We start from the raw sequence: 17,777 nt of genomic DNA on the forward strand, positions 1-17,777 counted from the left end.
TTTACTAGGGGTGGGGGGTGAAGCTCTACCTCTCCAGTCAGGTCAGCTGACACCTATGGCTCCACTCACGGGGCTCCATCAACTCCATGTGCCTCTCCCTCCTCCCCTTCAGAAAAACAGGTATGTGGTCCTCAGGCATCCTCAGATGATGAACCACTGAGTATGGTGAGAGAATCATGGACCCTTCTGGCCCTACTTTAAGGGTGATATTTGGCGGTAGCTGCTCATTCCCCATGATGGTGAAATCATATTTGTTCTTTGATCCTCTCAGTGTTACAGTTATTCTTTCCTTTTTAAATGTAGAAAAAGTTTGTTAAGCATTAAGGAGTTGTTACTTACATAGTTATTCATAGCTGACTTTGAGGTATACAATGTTCCAATACAATCTCACCCCTTGTGTTGACCTCTCTCCACCAGTTTCCCAAAGCTTCCTCCCAACCCCAGCCTGTCTCCTTGACAGGTATATTTTGTTATTACCATTATATTTAATGTAGGAGTACTGCTATTTATTCAGCCATTGAATAAGCTGATTGAATTGGCATGAACTCGACATTACTTTTTAAAATTTTTTTAATTGAATGTCCATGAGATGGACCAATACAAAGCTCTTCATAGTTGGGTTTTAGTCATATCATGATCCAGCACATGAATACTCTCTACCAGTGTACATTTGCCACCACCAGTGTCCCCTGTTTCCTTCCCACCATCCCCCAACGCCCCATCCCTCATCCCCAGCCTCCCTCTATGGGAGGCACTTTTCTTCTTGTCCTCTCTCTCCTTTACCTTTTGTGCATAATGGTTTACAATACAGGTGCTAAGAGGTCATGGAGTTTGTTCAGAGAATTCAGTATTTTTATTGACTCGGTAAGGCTGGAGTAGCTTTTTAACTGTGTGGCAGCTTTGCGGTGTGGATGTAACTGCTGAGGCTTGCACAAGTACAGGGAGGTGGAGGCAGGTAGCCCATCGAGACACTGAGAAAGTCTGGCTGCTGATGCACTCTCCCCGCAGATGCAGGTTGACTCATGGCAGCACCATACCCCTGGACGAGCACATTTTTTTAATTTGGCTGATGTAGTTTGAGTCTTATTCTTAGACTGTTGTTAGCTGTATTATTCAGACATAATATACAGATAAAACTCTCCCCTCTACTACTGTGCATGCCCCCTACCCCAGTTACCCTCCATCGTTTTCTTCTCACTCCCTTCAGTTTCTTTCCTTCCCTTTATTCCTTATTTCTGTAATCAAGGGTCAAGGGTCATATAGGTATCCCATTTGTTACCTTGCATTCCTTACCCTGTTATTCTATATACCACAGACAAGTGACATTTGTCTGTGGCATTTGTCCTCCTTCTGACTCAGTTCCATTCAGGTTGTGGCAAATTGTATGACTTCACCTTCCGTTATAGCTGCACTGTGTTTGCATATCATACTCTCATGAATTGTTTATCCGATGTTGGATACCTAAGTTGGTTCCATGTCTAGCTATAGTGTTGAGTACTGCAATGAATAATGGTGTGCATTTGTTTGTTTGAATGAAAGTTTTTGTGTCGTGGGGGTAATATCAAACTGCAGCTCTGTTCTTACTTTTCTGAGAAACCTCCAAACTGTTTTCCACAGGAGCTAAGCCAGACAGCATTCCCAACAACAGCAGGTAAGGATTCCTTTTCCACCACATCCCAACAACACCACAGATTGTGCCCACTTTTTTTTCCCTGACAGTTGTCATTCTCCTTTGTGTGATATGATACTTTATTAGCATCTTGATTTGGATTTAACTGAGGGTAAGTGATAGCACTGTAAAACTGTCCTCCCGTTGTTCATCAATTTGCTTGAATGGGCAACAGTAACGTGTACATTGTGAGACTTGTTAGTACTGTTTTTGGCATATCAAATATGACACGGTAGAGTGCCAGGCTCTGCCAAGATGGCGGGATACTCTCAATAGCTTGCTGGGCCCTCTGTGAGGGACAGAGGAATCAAACCCAGGTGAGCCACGTACAAGGCAAACGCTCTACCTCTTGTGCTATTGCTCCAGCCCAGTGAAGACCAGCAACACGTGATAATGAACCCTTTTTCATGTGTTATTTCATGGCCAACAGTATACTTTGAAGTTGCGTCTATTTCTTTCCTCTCACAATTTTTAAATAGGGTTTGTGAATTTTGGAGGGAGGTGAGTCCTCTTGAGTACTTTATAGATCTTGGATATTCATATTTACCTGATGTGTTGCACATGAATATTATCTCCAATTCAGTCTGGTGTCCTTTCCTTGTAGAACATGTTGTTAGCTAGGCAGAAGCTTTTTAATTTTATGAAGTCCCATTTGTGTATTTTTGTTTGAGCTGTCCCTGTCAATGGGTCTGATCATTGGAAACACCTTTGAGGCCCATAGCACTACTTCCTTCTCCAGGGTGGAGCTATCAAACCAAGCCCGATTTACCGCCCATAGAGCTCTGGAGCCAGCATGCAGCAGCCTGGCAGGCAGCCACCAGGTGGCATGTATCCAGGCCCTGTGTCTCAGGGCAGCATTGAGTCACAGGTCCCTCAGCAGAGCCCAGCCTGGCAACTCGCAGGGAGGCCAAGAGTGCATGTCCAGCCAGAAGGCATGCATTACCTCCTCTTGGAACCACACCTAATCCCCTCTGTAGAAGGCTGGATTAACACTGGCCTCCATCTGGCTGGCCATAACTAGAGTCATCCACATACCAAGTTTCTACTAGAACCTGGGTTTGATCCAGCCCCATCAAGTAAGGGGACTCAAGGAGCTCGCCTCTGGCACAGAGTTGAGGACCATCTACTCATGTAAGTCCCTAGCCCCTGCACAGCTTGAAGCTGCCTACACAGGTTTGAAGAAACTCTTCTCACCTAGCTCTGGTGCGGGTTTTGTTTTCCCTTCCATGATCCAGTGCCTGAGCCCTTACCGAGCCCACAACTGGATGTGCAGTTTGGACCCTCACCAGAGCTGTTCCAACTGTGGGGTGTGGAACATGGCCCTTTGGCCACTGCAGAGGCTGCTGCCATTTCCAGAGCCTATCCCAGGTGGCCCCTTTTGGAAACAACACATACAGAGAGCACAGGACCTGGGCAAAGTGAGCACCAAAGCCTGCCGAAGCATCAACACTGCAAGAAACACCTGCAAGTGTTTTCCAGTCACAGCCACAGGTGTCCCTGCATGTGTTCTGGGATGGCTTTACTCTGACACAACCCAATCCCAAGAACATGACACAAACAGCAAGACTCTTCTGGGGCTCCAAGATCCTCAAGGCCTGATAATGAAACCTTTGTTTTCCACCTATCCCAAGAAAATGCACCCCTCAGTCTTTATCCTGGTCACATAAAACATGGCCCCCTCTCCAGGGATTTTGAGATGTGCATTTTCTTGGGAGCACATTTCTTGTGTTAATACCTCCCAAGCCCCAGATAGATCCTTTTCCACCCTCACTCCCGTCCCACTTCAGAGGAATGAAGAGCTGGTCTCAGCAAGCTGCCATCCCTGCTCTAACAGGTAAAAGCCAGGTCCCCAGGGCTTTCCAGATGCTTGATCCAACTTTTCAGGTCCTTTATGAACACCACCACATCAGAGTCTTCTCCATCCAACCCAGCTCCACAGCCCGGCTGCCCCTCTAGGGTCTGCTCCATGGAGGGGGAAGAGTCCAGGGACCCCTCAGCTCCCTGACTGTGACTGCAGGGCTTCCTCAGTGCTTCCCAGTGGAGAGCAGAGCTTTCTCCAGACAGGTCAGTGTTGTTTAAACTCCCAGCACTTGCTGGGGTGGGGCCAGGTGGCAAGGAGCTCGCCAACAGGAACAACATGGAGGTTATGGGCTAGTCTATGGGAATGAGCACAGGCCCCGCTGCTGTATCTGGGTCCTCTGCAGGGCAGCTGATCTGCTCTGAAGTCTGGATGCTGGACTTTGTGTGCCCATAAAAGTGCATGCAGATACAGTAGAAAGATCTGACCACCTTGTTTCAGCTGTGCCATAGTCTGGACACACTTCATTTCTTCCACAGTGATCACAGTTTTAGAGAAAGTAGAACAAAACTGGTGTGCCCAGGAACTGTTCTAGCTTCTAGGGACAAAATGCATGATCAGGCATGTTGAGCCACTTCACTCCAGAAGCTACTGGTGCTGTGGAGGAGCCTCAAGGTTACCCTAAAACATTCCCAACAAGAAATGAATCTCGGCACCAGGAAGCTTGCTGAAGAGGTCTCCTGATCTTGCAGCAGGCCGATTTCACGGGGTGCCTCAGACAGGGGCAGGTGTTGTCCCTCCACCTGCCCCTGACGAATCCAGAGCCCAATGGAAAACGGAGGTATGTGAGACCAGTGACTGCTAACTCTAGTCCTCAAGGGATCAGGGACAGCTGCTCCTTCCCATCTCCTCGCCTCTATGTCACGCCCATGAACTGCCTTCCTCCTTGTGCCATTTAAGCTCAGTAATGGCCATGATCCAGAGACTCAAAAGTGAATCTCAGAATCGAGCAGCTAGCTGCAGAGATTTCTTCAGACACTAATTATTTAAACTTTTAGAATTCCAGGGCGTGCAGCCACTTTTGTGGCCATGTGACTTCTCATGCTATTCATAATAAGCAGCCAATAAGCTATACAAAATAAAGTATCAGTCTGTTAGGCAGGCTTGAGTGCTGGTGTTGGTAAGCTTAGAAATAATGGTGTTGGTATGGTGTAATGGTGGTGGGATTGAAATATTGAATGTAATCCATTATTGTGAATAACTTTATGAAAATAAAATTTAAAAAATTATTTTGCATACCAAAAAAAAAAAGAAACCCATTCCTGACAGGAACTACCTGTGATTTTGAACTCTCTCCAAATTGGCAGAAAGTAACAGAGCACCAAAGGCAATATAGATCCTCAACTATCAGGGATAAAGAACACTGCAGGTTCAGGACACCATGCTCAGTTCCAGAAGTCGAGACAGGACAGACAAGGAAAGATTAAGGACCTTGCTGTTTGTCTTAGTGTAAAGAAAACACCAAGAAAGGACACATGTTCTCTGGATATCACTAATTGTTGCATCCCTAATACAGTTTTCAGAACCTTCGTGCTTGGGGTGCATTACACAGTGCATAAAATCCCTACCCCACAATCCCAAATTTGGGATTCTCTGCCAGCAGTGAGAGGGTTTTTCCCAGGCTTGCGTTCTCAATAAAATTCTTTGAGAACCTCACTTAAAATCTTCGTATCTGCTGTTAGCTAGTACAAGGGAGTAGAAAGAAGCTCATTGTTCATCAACCATTGAAGGAATTGCCAGATTTAGCCCTTCTGCACATGGAATATGATTCTGTAGTTAACGTTTGAACTGTAAAATTAGCTGATGTAGGTGGACCAGGAAAAGCTGTTCTCAGTGAAAGAGGCCACAGAACTCTAGATGGCCAGAGTGTGGGAATCTAGAGGGAGAAAGGAATATGGGGTTCAAGACTCAAGGATCAATGGGAAGAGAAAGGGTGATGGCTGAGTGGAGGAGGTTATGGACACCTTCTGAGGATACGAGCTCTATTTTAAAGTGTGGTGAAATTGTTTTCAAAGGTATTTTGGAACTGAAGAAGAAGTAGTACAGCTGATGGGGAAGTTGCTTTGAAGATGGCCAAGCTGGATTTGATTACTGGCACTCCATATGGTCCCCTGAGCCCAGAAAGGAGTGCTTCCTGGGCAGAGCCAGAGTAAGCTCCAGGAACCATTTTGTGTGACACTAAAACAAATCAAATTGAATGTTGAGAATTGGGAAAATTGTATACACATTAAGGTGCTTGTGTTGCATGTGCACAGCCCTCGTTCTACTGATGTCTAGCACCACGTTGTCCCCTGAGCTATACCAGGAGTGAGTCCTAGAACAAGGTGCTCTGTAGAGCAGTCACTGTTGGGTGTGACCCACGAACTCAGTGAAGAAATAGAGTCTGTCTCCCACATCTGTGAGAGCTCCTTTGTGTTGCTCTCTCCCATGCTGTGATTTTTCCCAGCGTGATGCCCTCAATCTTTGATGTGCTTTTTAATGCATTCCAAGGAAAAGGCAGCAAACTTAAGCCTCACCTATGTCCACAGAATTGGGTGGGTCTGCTGAAACTGAGCACATCTCCCTACGGGTGGGGAGGACTCCTCCCTCCTCCAGGGAGCACAATGTCTCACAGGACCCAACCCCTGTAACGCCCTTACCTGTTTTCATCTCAGGATTGTCCAAGGAGCATGAGCGACAGGAGATACCAAGAGTGTTTTCAATGAAATGAAATTTATTAACTATTTACACAATGACATAAAGGGGCTGCTCCAGCACAACCCCACCACTGGGCCCGCCAAACAATACAGAGAAGTCCTAGCTGGATGAAGATCAGGTGGAAGACAAGGCTGCTAGGGGCAGCCAGGCTCAGGAGGGAGCTCCCCGGTGTCCTACTGGATGCTGTACCCATCCTGTACTGTACTCTTCTGGGCTACAGCAGCCTGGAACCTTCTCTTTGGGGGCAGGGAAGGACCCACCAGCTCCACAGTCAAGGCTGAGCCCCCAGACACCCTGGGGTGCTCCCCAGGGAAGGGGGTCTTCTCAGTAGTGCCCAGTTCTGCACTCCCACACAGAGGCCGCTTCCTAGAAGGGGCAGTAGCAGGGGCAGTAGGATTACAGGCCCTTCTGTGAGTGGGTTGGGGCCGAGAAGCCCCCCAGGCCCTCGGGCAACAGGGGCCAGTGTCTGAGCCAGGGCTTATGGGGAAGCCCCAGGGCTGAAGGCTATGTTGAGAGGCCTGGAGGAAGGCCAGGCTGGGCATCTCCTCCTCCTCACTGGAGCCCTCTGCTGCTCCATGTGGCCCCTGGCCAGGAGGGGCCTCTCCCAGCATGAGGGAGACCCTGCTGTCCAGAGTAGGGGCACCGAAACCAGGACAGGGGGCCTGTTCTGCATGAAGGGATGGGGATTCCAGGCTCCCCAATGAGAGGACAGAGGCTCGAGGTGCCATCGCAGTGGCCTCAGCCGGCACAGGCCTTGAGGCATGTCCAAAGTCAGTCTCAGGGTGACAGGATTCAGCGCTGGCCCCTGACTTATGGCCCCAGGTAGGTGTTGGGTTCCAGTGACCTGCTGCACTCTCAGATGGACTTGAGTCCTTTGGAGTCAGCTGGTGTTGGGGACAAGCCTTCATGACCTCCTTGTCCTGCTCAGTTCGCAGACGCTTTTCCACAATCTGAAGGGAGGAAGGACAGTGTGGGCATGTGGAGGTGCAGGGTGGGACATAGCGTGACCCCGACTCCTCCCAGAGTAGAAAACCCAGATCTCTGTCCCACTAAGGGCCCTCACCCCCGCCAACCCTTCCCTCACCCCATATTCACGTCCTCATCTTCCCTGAGGACTCAGAGGGAGGCCCCTGGCCATGGCCTGGGCAGGGAGGGCACCAAGTGACTAGGCCCCAGTGCTGGGCGCCCCTCCCTGACTCATGACCCACCTGCTGCTCTGAGTGCCCTGGGACCTGTCCCCTGTGTCCCCTGCAGGGACTCTTTTCCAGCAATCACATGCAAAATGCCTCGTGTTTGACGTGGGCCACTACCCATTGCCTTAGAGGAAACCCTCACATTATTCCCCTGGGTCCTGCATGGACCCCAGAGACCTATGTGCCTCACCTGTGTGGGGGTGAGTCCTTCCTCCTCCTCCAGCTCCTCAGCCAGGTCCAGGAGATCCAGCTGGGATTCTGGGGAGAGCAGGTGCGCCAGGAAGCTGGGGTGAATGACTGCCTCGACCTGGGAAGGGGAAGCGGGTGTGAGGGTTCTCGTACGGACTAGGAAGGAATTAAGATGCAAACACACCCGTTCTCAGCACAGTGCAGGGTCTTGGACGGTTGCACCAAGTCTCTGTCATGTACACACATGACACAAAGACACACACTCTTCCACCTCTAGGCACATGTACATGTATCCACACGTTTCTGCTCAGAGCCCACACAGTACACACAGATGGAGACACACAGAGATGTTCACACATCGACCAAACCCAGAAATTCACAAACTAGGGCCAATATTTGTACACAGGGAGACACATGTGCACACATACACACAAACACAAGTAGAAATATGTCACTACCAAGTCCTGGACAGAAGCAACCCTGCACCCTCCCCACCCTACAGCAGTGCCCAAAACCCACCTTGGTGACAAAGGCCTCCTGGGAACACAGCTCATACACATAGCTCAGGAGCCCCGGCTCAGGGTAGATCCCGGCCTCCTCCTGCTGCTCCTTCCTGCCCGCTGCCCTTCGGCCAACGGGCGCCCCGCAGACTGTGTCAGGGGCCTTTAGCAGCTCGTCCATGATATCCATGTTCTCCTGCACGGCCTCAGGGGGGATCTCCTTGGGGGCCTTGGTTTTGGGGTCCCACTGTGGTTTGTGCGTCTTGGGGCAGGCTGCCCGAGCCCGGGGTTTGGATTTCTTAGGGACACAGGCTGAGGAGGAAGCAGGAGAGAGGGACGTGAGGGGACCCCGCGTCCATTGCCCTCAGACACACAGCACTGAGCACAAAAATGGGGACGGATATCTGTGGGCTGGGTCAGGTCAAGTGTGTGTCAACCCCACTTCAAAGGTGAGTCTGACGCCCTCATGCAGTGTGCTGTGTTCAGGGAGAGGGAGAAACCCAGGAACAGGGGGCCGCTGAGCATAGGCCTGGGTGTCCCCGGGAGAGTGAAGGCTCCCTGGCAGGGCAGGAACGCTAGCACCTTCCTGGGCCTATGAAAATTAGCTGGGGAACAGGGTCGGTACCTGGCTGCTGGCCTAGTGGTGGGCCTGGAGCACCCTGAGGCTCAGGCCTGGGTGGAGCAGGGGTTGGCAGGCCCTGTACTCCATTCATCCACTGCAGCTTCTGCGCTTCCATCTCTTCCTCAGCCTCAAATTCCATGAACCTGGTATGGGGAGCACAGACCCCATTTAGATGGGCTGGCCGGGACCACACTGGATGAGGTACGGACAGGGAACACTCACGGCCAAGCCCTCAGGAGGGTTGAGAATGGGTGGGCACAGACCCCAGCGCCCCCAGTGATTCCCCATATCAGCCTTTTGAGGGTCACAGAAAATACGGGACTGTGACCCCCAGACTGTGGTCAGGGGCCCCAGAGTGGCGTGGGGAGTAGTGTCCAGGCCCCAGGAGGGACAAGCTTCCGGAGGGGAAGGGCCTCCCGGGGATGCCAAGGAACCCTTATCCATCTGGGAGCAGCCCCTGAAGCCCGGTCCCGCAGCCAGCCCCAATCCCCACTCTCTGCCCAGGACTGATTTACTTGGCAGCCATGTCGTAGTAGATCATGCGGTCAAAATTGCTCGTGCCCTCCCATTCCCGCAGGGCCCGGCGCAGGCCTTCCTCCAGGCTCATGGTGGGCTTCAGGCGGGCCAGGGTGCGCAGAACCGGGCTGCAAGGACAGGCTCAGTAAGGTTCTGTATCTGCCGGGAGCCCCGGCTGCCCTACACCCATGCTTAGACCCCCGGTGGGGGCCTGGTCTCCCCGCGCAGAGTTGACTCTGCCTCCCACACCCCAGCTCAGTGGCCATGCTGGTGTGATCCCTCAGCTCTGGGGATACGTCATGAGATACAAGGCTGAGCAGTCACGGCCTGTCTGAACCCTGGTGCATCTGTGCTGTGTCTGGTCTTAGGAACAGAATGTCTGTCCTATAGACCACAGGTCAGGACCAACCCTGATGAGGGGACTGAGTTGAAGCTTTAGGGCATGACTGGTCACTATGGGATTTGAGCCGAAACCCCGGGATGGCATTCCTGAGGTCATGCTCTCATGGACCCTACCCTGGGGGTCACCCTAGTCCCTTCCTGTGAAGCTCACATTAGGTCTAGGACAACCGAGGGACTTACATGAGAAAGCAGGAAACGGCCTCAGTGTCCGGAGTCTGAGGAAGGTACCTCCGGGTCAGGGCCTTGAAGCGCTGCCAGCGCCGAAAGTTCTCGTAGACGGTACTGGGGCTACTGGATGTTTCAGGTGATGCCTGGTTCCGGGTGGTGGCTGGACCACTCTCCCCACAAACCCACTGGGGCTGTGATCCACCACTGGATGGGAGGATGATGGGAACCACCTGGTCCACTGGCAGTGGAGCCTGAGGAGGATGGTCTCCTGTCCCAGCCTGGGTGACAGTAGTAGCTGGGGTCGGCATAATGGTCTCCTGCACAGATGACACCAAGTAGATGGGTGCAGGATGCCCATTCACGGCAGATGGAACTTCTGGACCCCCGTAGTTGAGTGAAGACTGTGTCAGGATGACAGGCTGGTTCTTTGCTGATTCCACAAGCCCCACATCAGGGCTGACCTGGATGATGACCTTGCAAGGTTCAGGAACTTGGGGACCATGGCTGGCAGCTCCTGCCACCACCGGCATCATGGGGAAAGGTGACAGCACCAGAGGATTGCCAGGAGCGATGGCCGAGGTCACCAGAGGGGGCATCTGGATCGGCTCCCAGGGTGGTGGCTGGGGGAGCCCTGGATTGAGAAAGGGCAAGACCCGGAATGCAGAGCCGGAGACCCCAAGGTTCATGGTCATCTCTGGGAGCAGCACAGGAGACACTGTGGAGAGGAGGGAGGGGAGTGAGAGGGAGACGGTGTGGGGGGGAGCAAGGCCTCACTGGCCCAACCATCTCTAGATCAGGCCCTTTGAAAGGAATGAGGTGGTGTGCCCTGTCTCAGCCCTGAGTCCCGGGCACAGGCCATCCCTCCCCTCCAGCTGTGTTATACTTCGTGGAGATCCTAAGGCTAGGGTTCTTGTGTTCTGGGAGAGTTCCATCAGGGATGGCAGCAGGTGTGGAAATGGCCAGAGATTTCACCAGTCAGACACTTGGGGATGTTTCCAGAGTTCTGGAGCTGCTGATCATGTTAGATTGAAAATTGGTAACATCTTCTAAATAATCTAAGACTTTATCCCAGAGACAGATACAGGATAATAAACATCAGGCATAAACCAGGTGCCAGGAAAGAAAATTGTCTGCCACCATCGTTACTCAGGTGGAATTCACACAGAGACTCGCCCTAGAGACGTCCCAGAGCCTGTGAGCATCATGCTCAGGACAGAGGCCCTGATGTCTCCAACTGCTCTGACGATGCTCTTTCTGCCTCAGTACACTCAAGGAACAGACCTTCACAGACTTTTCTCAGGAAAACCCCACATGTCACACACACACACACACACACACACAGAAACACACACTCATTCTCACAAACTCACACATAGACTCACACATCCATTTATTCCTTGTCTGTGAGGGAAGTATCCAATTCTCAATCAATCTTCACCTCAGAGCTGAAATGCTTGCTGGGGCTGCACCATGAGATGCCAGACCATGGAAGAACAAACTTCACTAAAAGGAGAGCAATCCAGAACAACTCAGGAAGCTGAGTCGTAACTACGCTGAAGTCACCTGTCTCCCAACCTGCTGACCCAAGACAACTGCTGGGCTCAGCCAGCAGACAGTTTAATTCTGCAGAAGTGTCAGGCTCTGACTGTGGCAGTTAGTCACTTGCAGCCCAGCTCTGGGGAGGACGCATCATGGCAGAAGTACACACAGACAGCCTCAATCAACAAGGTTCAGCCTGGACCATCTGAGCTGAGCTGTCCACATCAGGTTGAGCTCAGCCCAAGTCTAATTACTACTAAACTTATTCTACAACACAGGAGGAGACATGGACTCAGCATGCCTGGGTCTTCCCTGTGCCACCACAAAACAGTCCCTCCAGACACATGACAAGTGGCCTTGTTCCCCCATCCACCAGCGGGACACTCACATATAAAGCAGCCATATGCCTGCTGCCTCCCTCTGTCCATACCAATGACCTTCTCCCAGGTAATTTGACACACCTCCAAGGATGCCCTCCCAGACCCCTCAGGTTCTCCTGGACTCCCTTTGCTGTACAGGTGAGCTATCTATGGAGCCCAGGTCTTTCTCCTCTTTCACCCACTCAAAACATGGTGTTCCCAGTCAGGGTGACTATGAACCCAAATGGTTTCAGTGTGACAGAGACTTTCTCACATACACAGACACCCTCACAGGCTTACCTCCTCCTGACGCCATCGCCATAGACGTGGCCAGATGCCACTGCAGTTTATCAGCCTTCACAACGGCAAAAATCAGGACCAGGATCAGAGAGTGAACTGCTCACGCAGACGCTCAGGATCCCAGTGGGTGAGGGTGAAGTTTGAATTCAAACCTCAGAATCTTGGGCCCAAGACATTCTGCAGTGGGGGAGGGGAGGGCCAGGAGGGCCTGGCTGGGGAAACATTCCATGAAGGGCTCTGATTGGACGGCCAGAACCAGAACTTTCCTTCAAACTGCTCAATGGCAGAGCAGCTCACATGGTCTCTTTCAGCCACTTAGACAAAGTTTCCCAATTCTCAGCACACAGGTTGGCTTGGTCTTCGTTTTATCTCAATACTTTATCCACTAGTCTAGTTGTGTGCCCCTCAAATCTCTCTCCTTCCTCTCTTCCTGTTGACCTCCTTCAACAGAGTCTACGCTTTCTTTGCAATATTCAGTCATTTGTGACTTGTGAACCCATGGAGGTCAAAAATTAAAAGGAGTTTTCCCAAGCAAATGCAGTGGGCTTTGCTTTTTTGTTTCTTTGTTTTGCTGATCCTTCATTAGGGTCCAATCCCTAGGACTGAAAGTAATGTAGATTTGTCTAACACGTTTGACTAGCTTTTTCAAAGTTTCTTTCTACTGGAAGCTCTTATCCTTCCTGGAATAGCCATGAAGTTTCTTTTTAAAACAGCTACAAAGCACAAACTTACTTCTTTGCATTTGCAATACATTTTATGGATGATTTGCCTCCTAAATATAATGTTGAATTGAGGAATATCTTTAGTGGTTCAAAGCTAAGTTTTGCCAAAGGCTCAGTGATGTGTTTTTAATGCATGGCTGGGTGTTCCCTTCAACTTCGCCTTGTAATACAATGCTCTCTCCCACACCAAACTGGTTTTCTGTTGTTAACATATTTCTAGACATGTACTATGAACTGAAACCCCTACGGATCTCATTTTTATGAACTCATAACTGACTTCCACTCTGGTTAAAAGTACATGTACGTTCTACCAGCTGGCATGTGTAGTGATTTCTTTATATTGGTCAAACGGCTTCTCTCTTGTTCAGGAGACTCCATCCCCACAGCAAGAACTTCTGCAGTCCCTAACTGAATCCTTATTATGCCTGAAAAGCCACCAATCTCGTGCATGACTGGCCGACTTTGAACCACTGCACCCTGTAGGTGCGCGCGCATTGGGGCTGTCCTGGCTCAGTTCTAAGCAGTTAGAGGTAACGGACACGCACGCGCACCTGCATCTGTCGCGGGGTCTGCAACTGCCAACGTCCTACAAGCTATGGGTGTAATGATTCCTCTTTGGGATAGTCGCACCCATGCCTATGTTAGGCTCAACAGAGGGGTATGTGGCACTGTCCAGCTGTCTCGGGGGCGCGTATCCCCCAGGCTGTGGCAGCGCCGCACACCTGCGCCAGATGTGTTCCGGATCTGGACGCTGAGAGCTAGGGTGGTAAAGGACTCCTGAGACCATTCAGACTGCTACTTGGGGTCGGAGTGAATGTGCAGCGGGGGAGGGCCATTGCCTTGCATATGGCCAACCTGGCTTCCATCGTCTTCATCCCAGATTGTACCCTGAGTACCGCCAGAGTAATTCCTGAGTGCAAAGGAATTCTTCAGCACAGCCAGTGTGCCTTCAAACCAAAATAAAAGAATCCCAAAATACAACAGCAATAAAACAGCAGGAGCAAACAAAGCCCTTCTACCATGTGGACCTTTTGTGTAGGATGCAAAAGCAAACACAAAGTTTTTCCTTATTTAAAACTTTAGCCCTTGAACATGAAAAAAGTCAGGTCACTCCTAAATGGAGAAAAGGGGAAGCTCTAACATACATAGAAAATACATACATAGAAAAGCTTCACCTTTGTTTCCCAAAACGTTTTAGAAACCAACAATTAGGTTCCATCACTATTTCTTCGTCAATAAATGAAACCGTTTTCTTAACTTAAAATATTGAAACAATCATAATCCGACTTCCAATTGTTGTGCAATTGGCAGCCTGTTTGGCAGGAGATGCAAGAACTAAGCAAATATCGACAGAGATATGTAAGGTTCAGTTGAGCTTACAAAATTGACAGTGAAACTTTATTTTTGTATATTTTAATGCCTTAAAACATTTTAAATGTGTGTTCATCATCTGTAGTATTTTAGGACAAGACACTTCATTTATAGAGACCAGGTAGAGGTGTCCAGCCATTGTCAGCTCACAAGTACATGGGTGTAATGCAGCAATCCCAGATCTGTTTGAGTTTAAGCATGGCGATTACCAGTTCCAAGAAAGCAGTAGGATGGCCAGATGACAGAGACAGGGATTTCAGATTGTTAACTTCAGGAAGCAGCTAGTGAAATTTTGGGCCCAGCAGAGCAAGCTGAGCTTGATGACCCCTCAAATATGAGGAACCTGTGGTGGTGGTAGTGGTTCTCATATCATGGCTACACTAATTCAGTTGCCTTCATCCCACGAAGAATTTGTTAGGATGAGAAATATCTGCTGTAGAAAGGGGAGAGCAAAGAGCAATTGGAAAGAATCTTGAGAAATTCCAGAGGGAAGGAGGATGGTGTACTGGGCAGACAAGGCAGAAGCTTATTGAGTGTGTCCAATCTCTCATGGGAGTAGCGAGTCATGGAAGCTCTTATGGATTCTTTCCCAGGGCACAGAATGAGGGGTGTTCTTCAACCTGAGTTGTGAAGTTTGAAAACTTAGGCACCTGTGTAGTGGTCATGGGATGTGGTTTTCTGCACGTTATATGTGCATCACACAACTAAGGTCATATATGTTGTCATCAGTAACTCTCGACCTGGGTGCCTTTCCCCACCATTGTCCTCAGATCTCTTTCAGTCTGCTTCTTCCTTGACTGAGGTTTACTTTTGTAATCAAAAGTCAAGACATCTTTTCATTCAGGAATTTTTAATTACTTTCCTTTGTTTATATAGCACGCTGAGATCCTACAAGATTTGTCCTTTCTCTGAATTCTTTTGCTTGTCAGGATGCCCTCCATCCATCCAATTTGCAGGAGTCTGCAAGATTTTACCGTTTCTTGTAGCTGAGTAGTGTTCTGTTGTGCGTGTTTATACTACAACTTTATCTGTTTATGTGTCCATTTGGGGTTTTCCTGAGTATTGTACTTAGCATGGCAGTGAATATAGGAGTGCATATATCATTTTGACTTTTCTATTAAGGGGTTTTGGTAGGAACATGCAAATGTGAAATCACTAGGTCTTTTGGAACCTATATTCTTGCTCCACTACCCAACTGCCGCCACACTCCATGCTGCTTTCCACACACTTGGGCCGAGCCTCACATACGAGTGAAGATATTCCTGGCCACATCCCTACCCATTTTCCATCATTACCACACCATATTTGATGGGTTTCAGACAGTAGGCAACAAATGATAGAGGAAATATATATATTTATATATAAAAATAAATTAATATCTTATCACTGTCCTCCCATTGTTCATCGATTTGCTCAAGTGGGCCCAGTAACGTCTCCATTGGACACTTTGTTGTTACTGTGTTTGGCATATCGAATACATCCCGGGTAGCTTGCCAGGCTCTGCCGTGCAGGCAAGATACTCTCCCTAGCTTGCCGGGCTCTCCGAGAGGAGTGGAGGAATCGAACTCGGGTCGGCCATGTTGGCTGCGTGCAAGGCCAATACCCTACCACTGTGCTATTGCTCCAGCCCATAAATAAATATATAAATATTACATATGTTACATTTATATATTATATAAATATGTATTATATTTATATATTACAGAGAGTCCGATAATCTACTGAGAGTATCCTGCCCACACTGCATTTTAGGCTATTCATCTTTGGATATTATTTTCTTGTCAATTTTGTTTATTCTTCCAGAACCAACTGGTGAATTGGCTAAGTATTCCTTTCATTTGAGAATTTTCTTATTTCTTATTTTTAATTTTATTTTTATAAAGTAGTTCACAATATTTGATTACATTTTATATTTGATCACCAATCCCAACACCATTACACATTCCCACTACCATATTTCGGATGTTTTCACCCGAACCCCAACCCCTGCCCCATAGCAGAACCAAAATAATTTATTTTGCATTATTTGTTATGAATAAAATGCTAAAAATGCTCCAAAATGTTTCTTTAGAGAAAAGTGTGTGAAGATTGTTGTATTTCACGCAGGAACCACTAAACCCTTCTATAAGAGATTATGAGCCTGTTGTTAAAGGTTCAGCCCTTTGTGCATAGATATTGGGCTGGAGCGATAGCACAGCCCTAGGGCGTTTGCCTTGCATGCGGCCAACCCGAGTTCAATTCCTTCGTCCCTCTCAAAGACCCTGCAAGCTACTGAGAGTATCTCGCCCGCAAGGCAAAGCCTGGCAAGCTACCCGCGATTTCTTCGATATGCCAAAGAAAGTAACAAGTCACAAAATGGAGACGTTACTGGGCTGCTGGTGCAAATCCATGAACAATGGGAGGACAGGAACAGTGATATACATATATATATATATATATATATATATATATGTAAAGATATATTTCCCTCAAGAATTGGTTGCCTTCATCAAATGTGGTGTGCCACTCTTGGAAAATGGGTTGTGTCAGGTATGAAATGCAGCCGCACGGTCGTGGAATAGGTTCAGTCACGGGTGAGGCTCTGCCTGAACATGTGAAAAGCAGCTGTGACCATGGCAGCGGTTGAATTCTGGAGGGTTTTGGCTGCCACGGCTTGACTAAGGCCTTCAGTGCTGTGAAATTTCTCTTAACTCTGCAGCATGTCACGTGTTTTAGAAAGATGTGTTTCCTTTTTTATTTGTCTCATTTTCCCCCCTCTAATTTCCACTTAACTTTCATTCTCATACCATTGGCTGTTCAGAGTTTTTTTATTTTCATGCATATATGTAGTTCTAATTTTTCTTTATGATTAATTTTTACTTTCTTGCAATTGTCTTCCATTAGTTACTTGGCATGTTTTAGATCTTCCTGAAATTGCTAAGAAAATTTTTGTAGTCTAAAAAATGATCAGTCCTAGCAAATATCCCATGTGCACTTAGGAAGATTGTGATGCATTGATTGCTTTATATATATATAGTAAATAAGTATTTCTGTATATTTTTCCTTCATTGCTTTGAATTTGATTTCTGATTCTCTGGCTCTGCTGTGTTGGTTGTGCTCTGGGTTATTTGCACTCTGACTCTATAGGTGGAGACCCCAGTAGATTGTTGTGTTCCCTTCCACCCATTCCGGGCTTGAATGAGCCCGCAATACACCAGGAGACCAGCACCCACTGCCATCTAGCTCCCTAGTGGGTTGAACACCAAAGGAGTTTATGGATGTCTAAGATGGTTAAAATAATAAGCCTGTGTGCATAGTTTGAGTCATGTGAAAGCTAGAGAGAATTTTTCTCATTGCAAACCATCACTACTTCAGTCGGTAGCATTTCAAGTCCTCCTAAATGAGGATGATGAGTGTCAGGTCTAAGGTTAATCTTTGCAGGTCATGTGTGCCTTCCCTGTTAACAAATAATTAATAACCAACAGTTCTAACCACTGCTTTGTTGGGGGAACAGTATTTATTATTACAGTCATTGCATTTCATCTCACCAAAATGCCCAAGACATTCCACCACTATCCATGTGCTACTTCGAGCTTCACGTCTTGTTTTATCCCACTCCTCCCCCAAGTGCATGGTAATCTCAGGTTTGGAATTCAAGGTCAAGGTGTTGCCATATTTGACACTCTCTCTTTC

General features: G+C 48.5%; 1 protein-coding gene across 1 annotated transcript in view; it reads right to left on the minus strand.

Annotated features, from left to right (window-relative positions):
- Positions 1–12,028, minus strand: part of LOC130017467 (NUT family member 2G-like) — a 57,667-nt gene extending 45,639 nt beyond the window's left edge. Inside the window, exons 1-7 of the mRNA XM_056108170.1 lie at positions 12,013–12,028; positions 9,827–10,190; positions 9,244–9,372; positions 8,732–8,871; positions 8,126–8,418; positions 7,623–7,724; positions 7,127–7,174 (exon numbers count right to left, since the gene is read on the minus strand). Coding sequence (XP_055964145.1) covers positions 7,127–7,174; positions 7,623–7,724; positions 8,126–8,418; positions 8,732–8,871; positions 9,244–9,372; positions 9,827–10,190; positions 12,013–12,028 — 1,092 coding nt within the window. The remainder of the gene's footprint in view (positions 1–7,126; positions 7,175–7,622; positions 7,725–8,125; positions 8,419–8,731; positions 8,872–9,243; positions 9,373–9,826; positions 10,191–12,012) is intronic.
- Positions 12,029–17,777: the final 5,749 nt, after the last annotated feature.

This window comes from Sorex fumeus, unplaced genomic scaffold, assembly GCF_029834395.1.
Source record: "Sorex fumeus unplaced genomic scaffold, SorFum_2.1 ptg000197l, whole genome shotgun sequence".
Taxonomy (NCBI): domain Eukaryota; kingdom Metazoa; phylum Chordata; class Mammalia; order Eulipotyphla; family Soricidae; genus Sorex; species Sorex fumeus.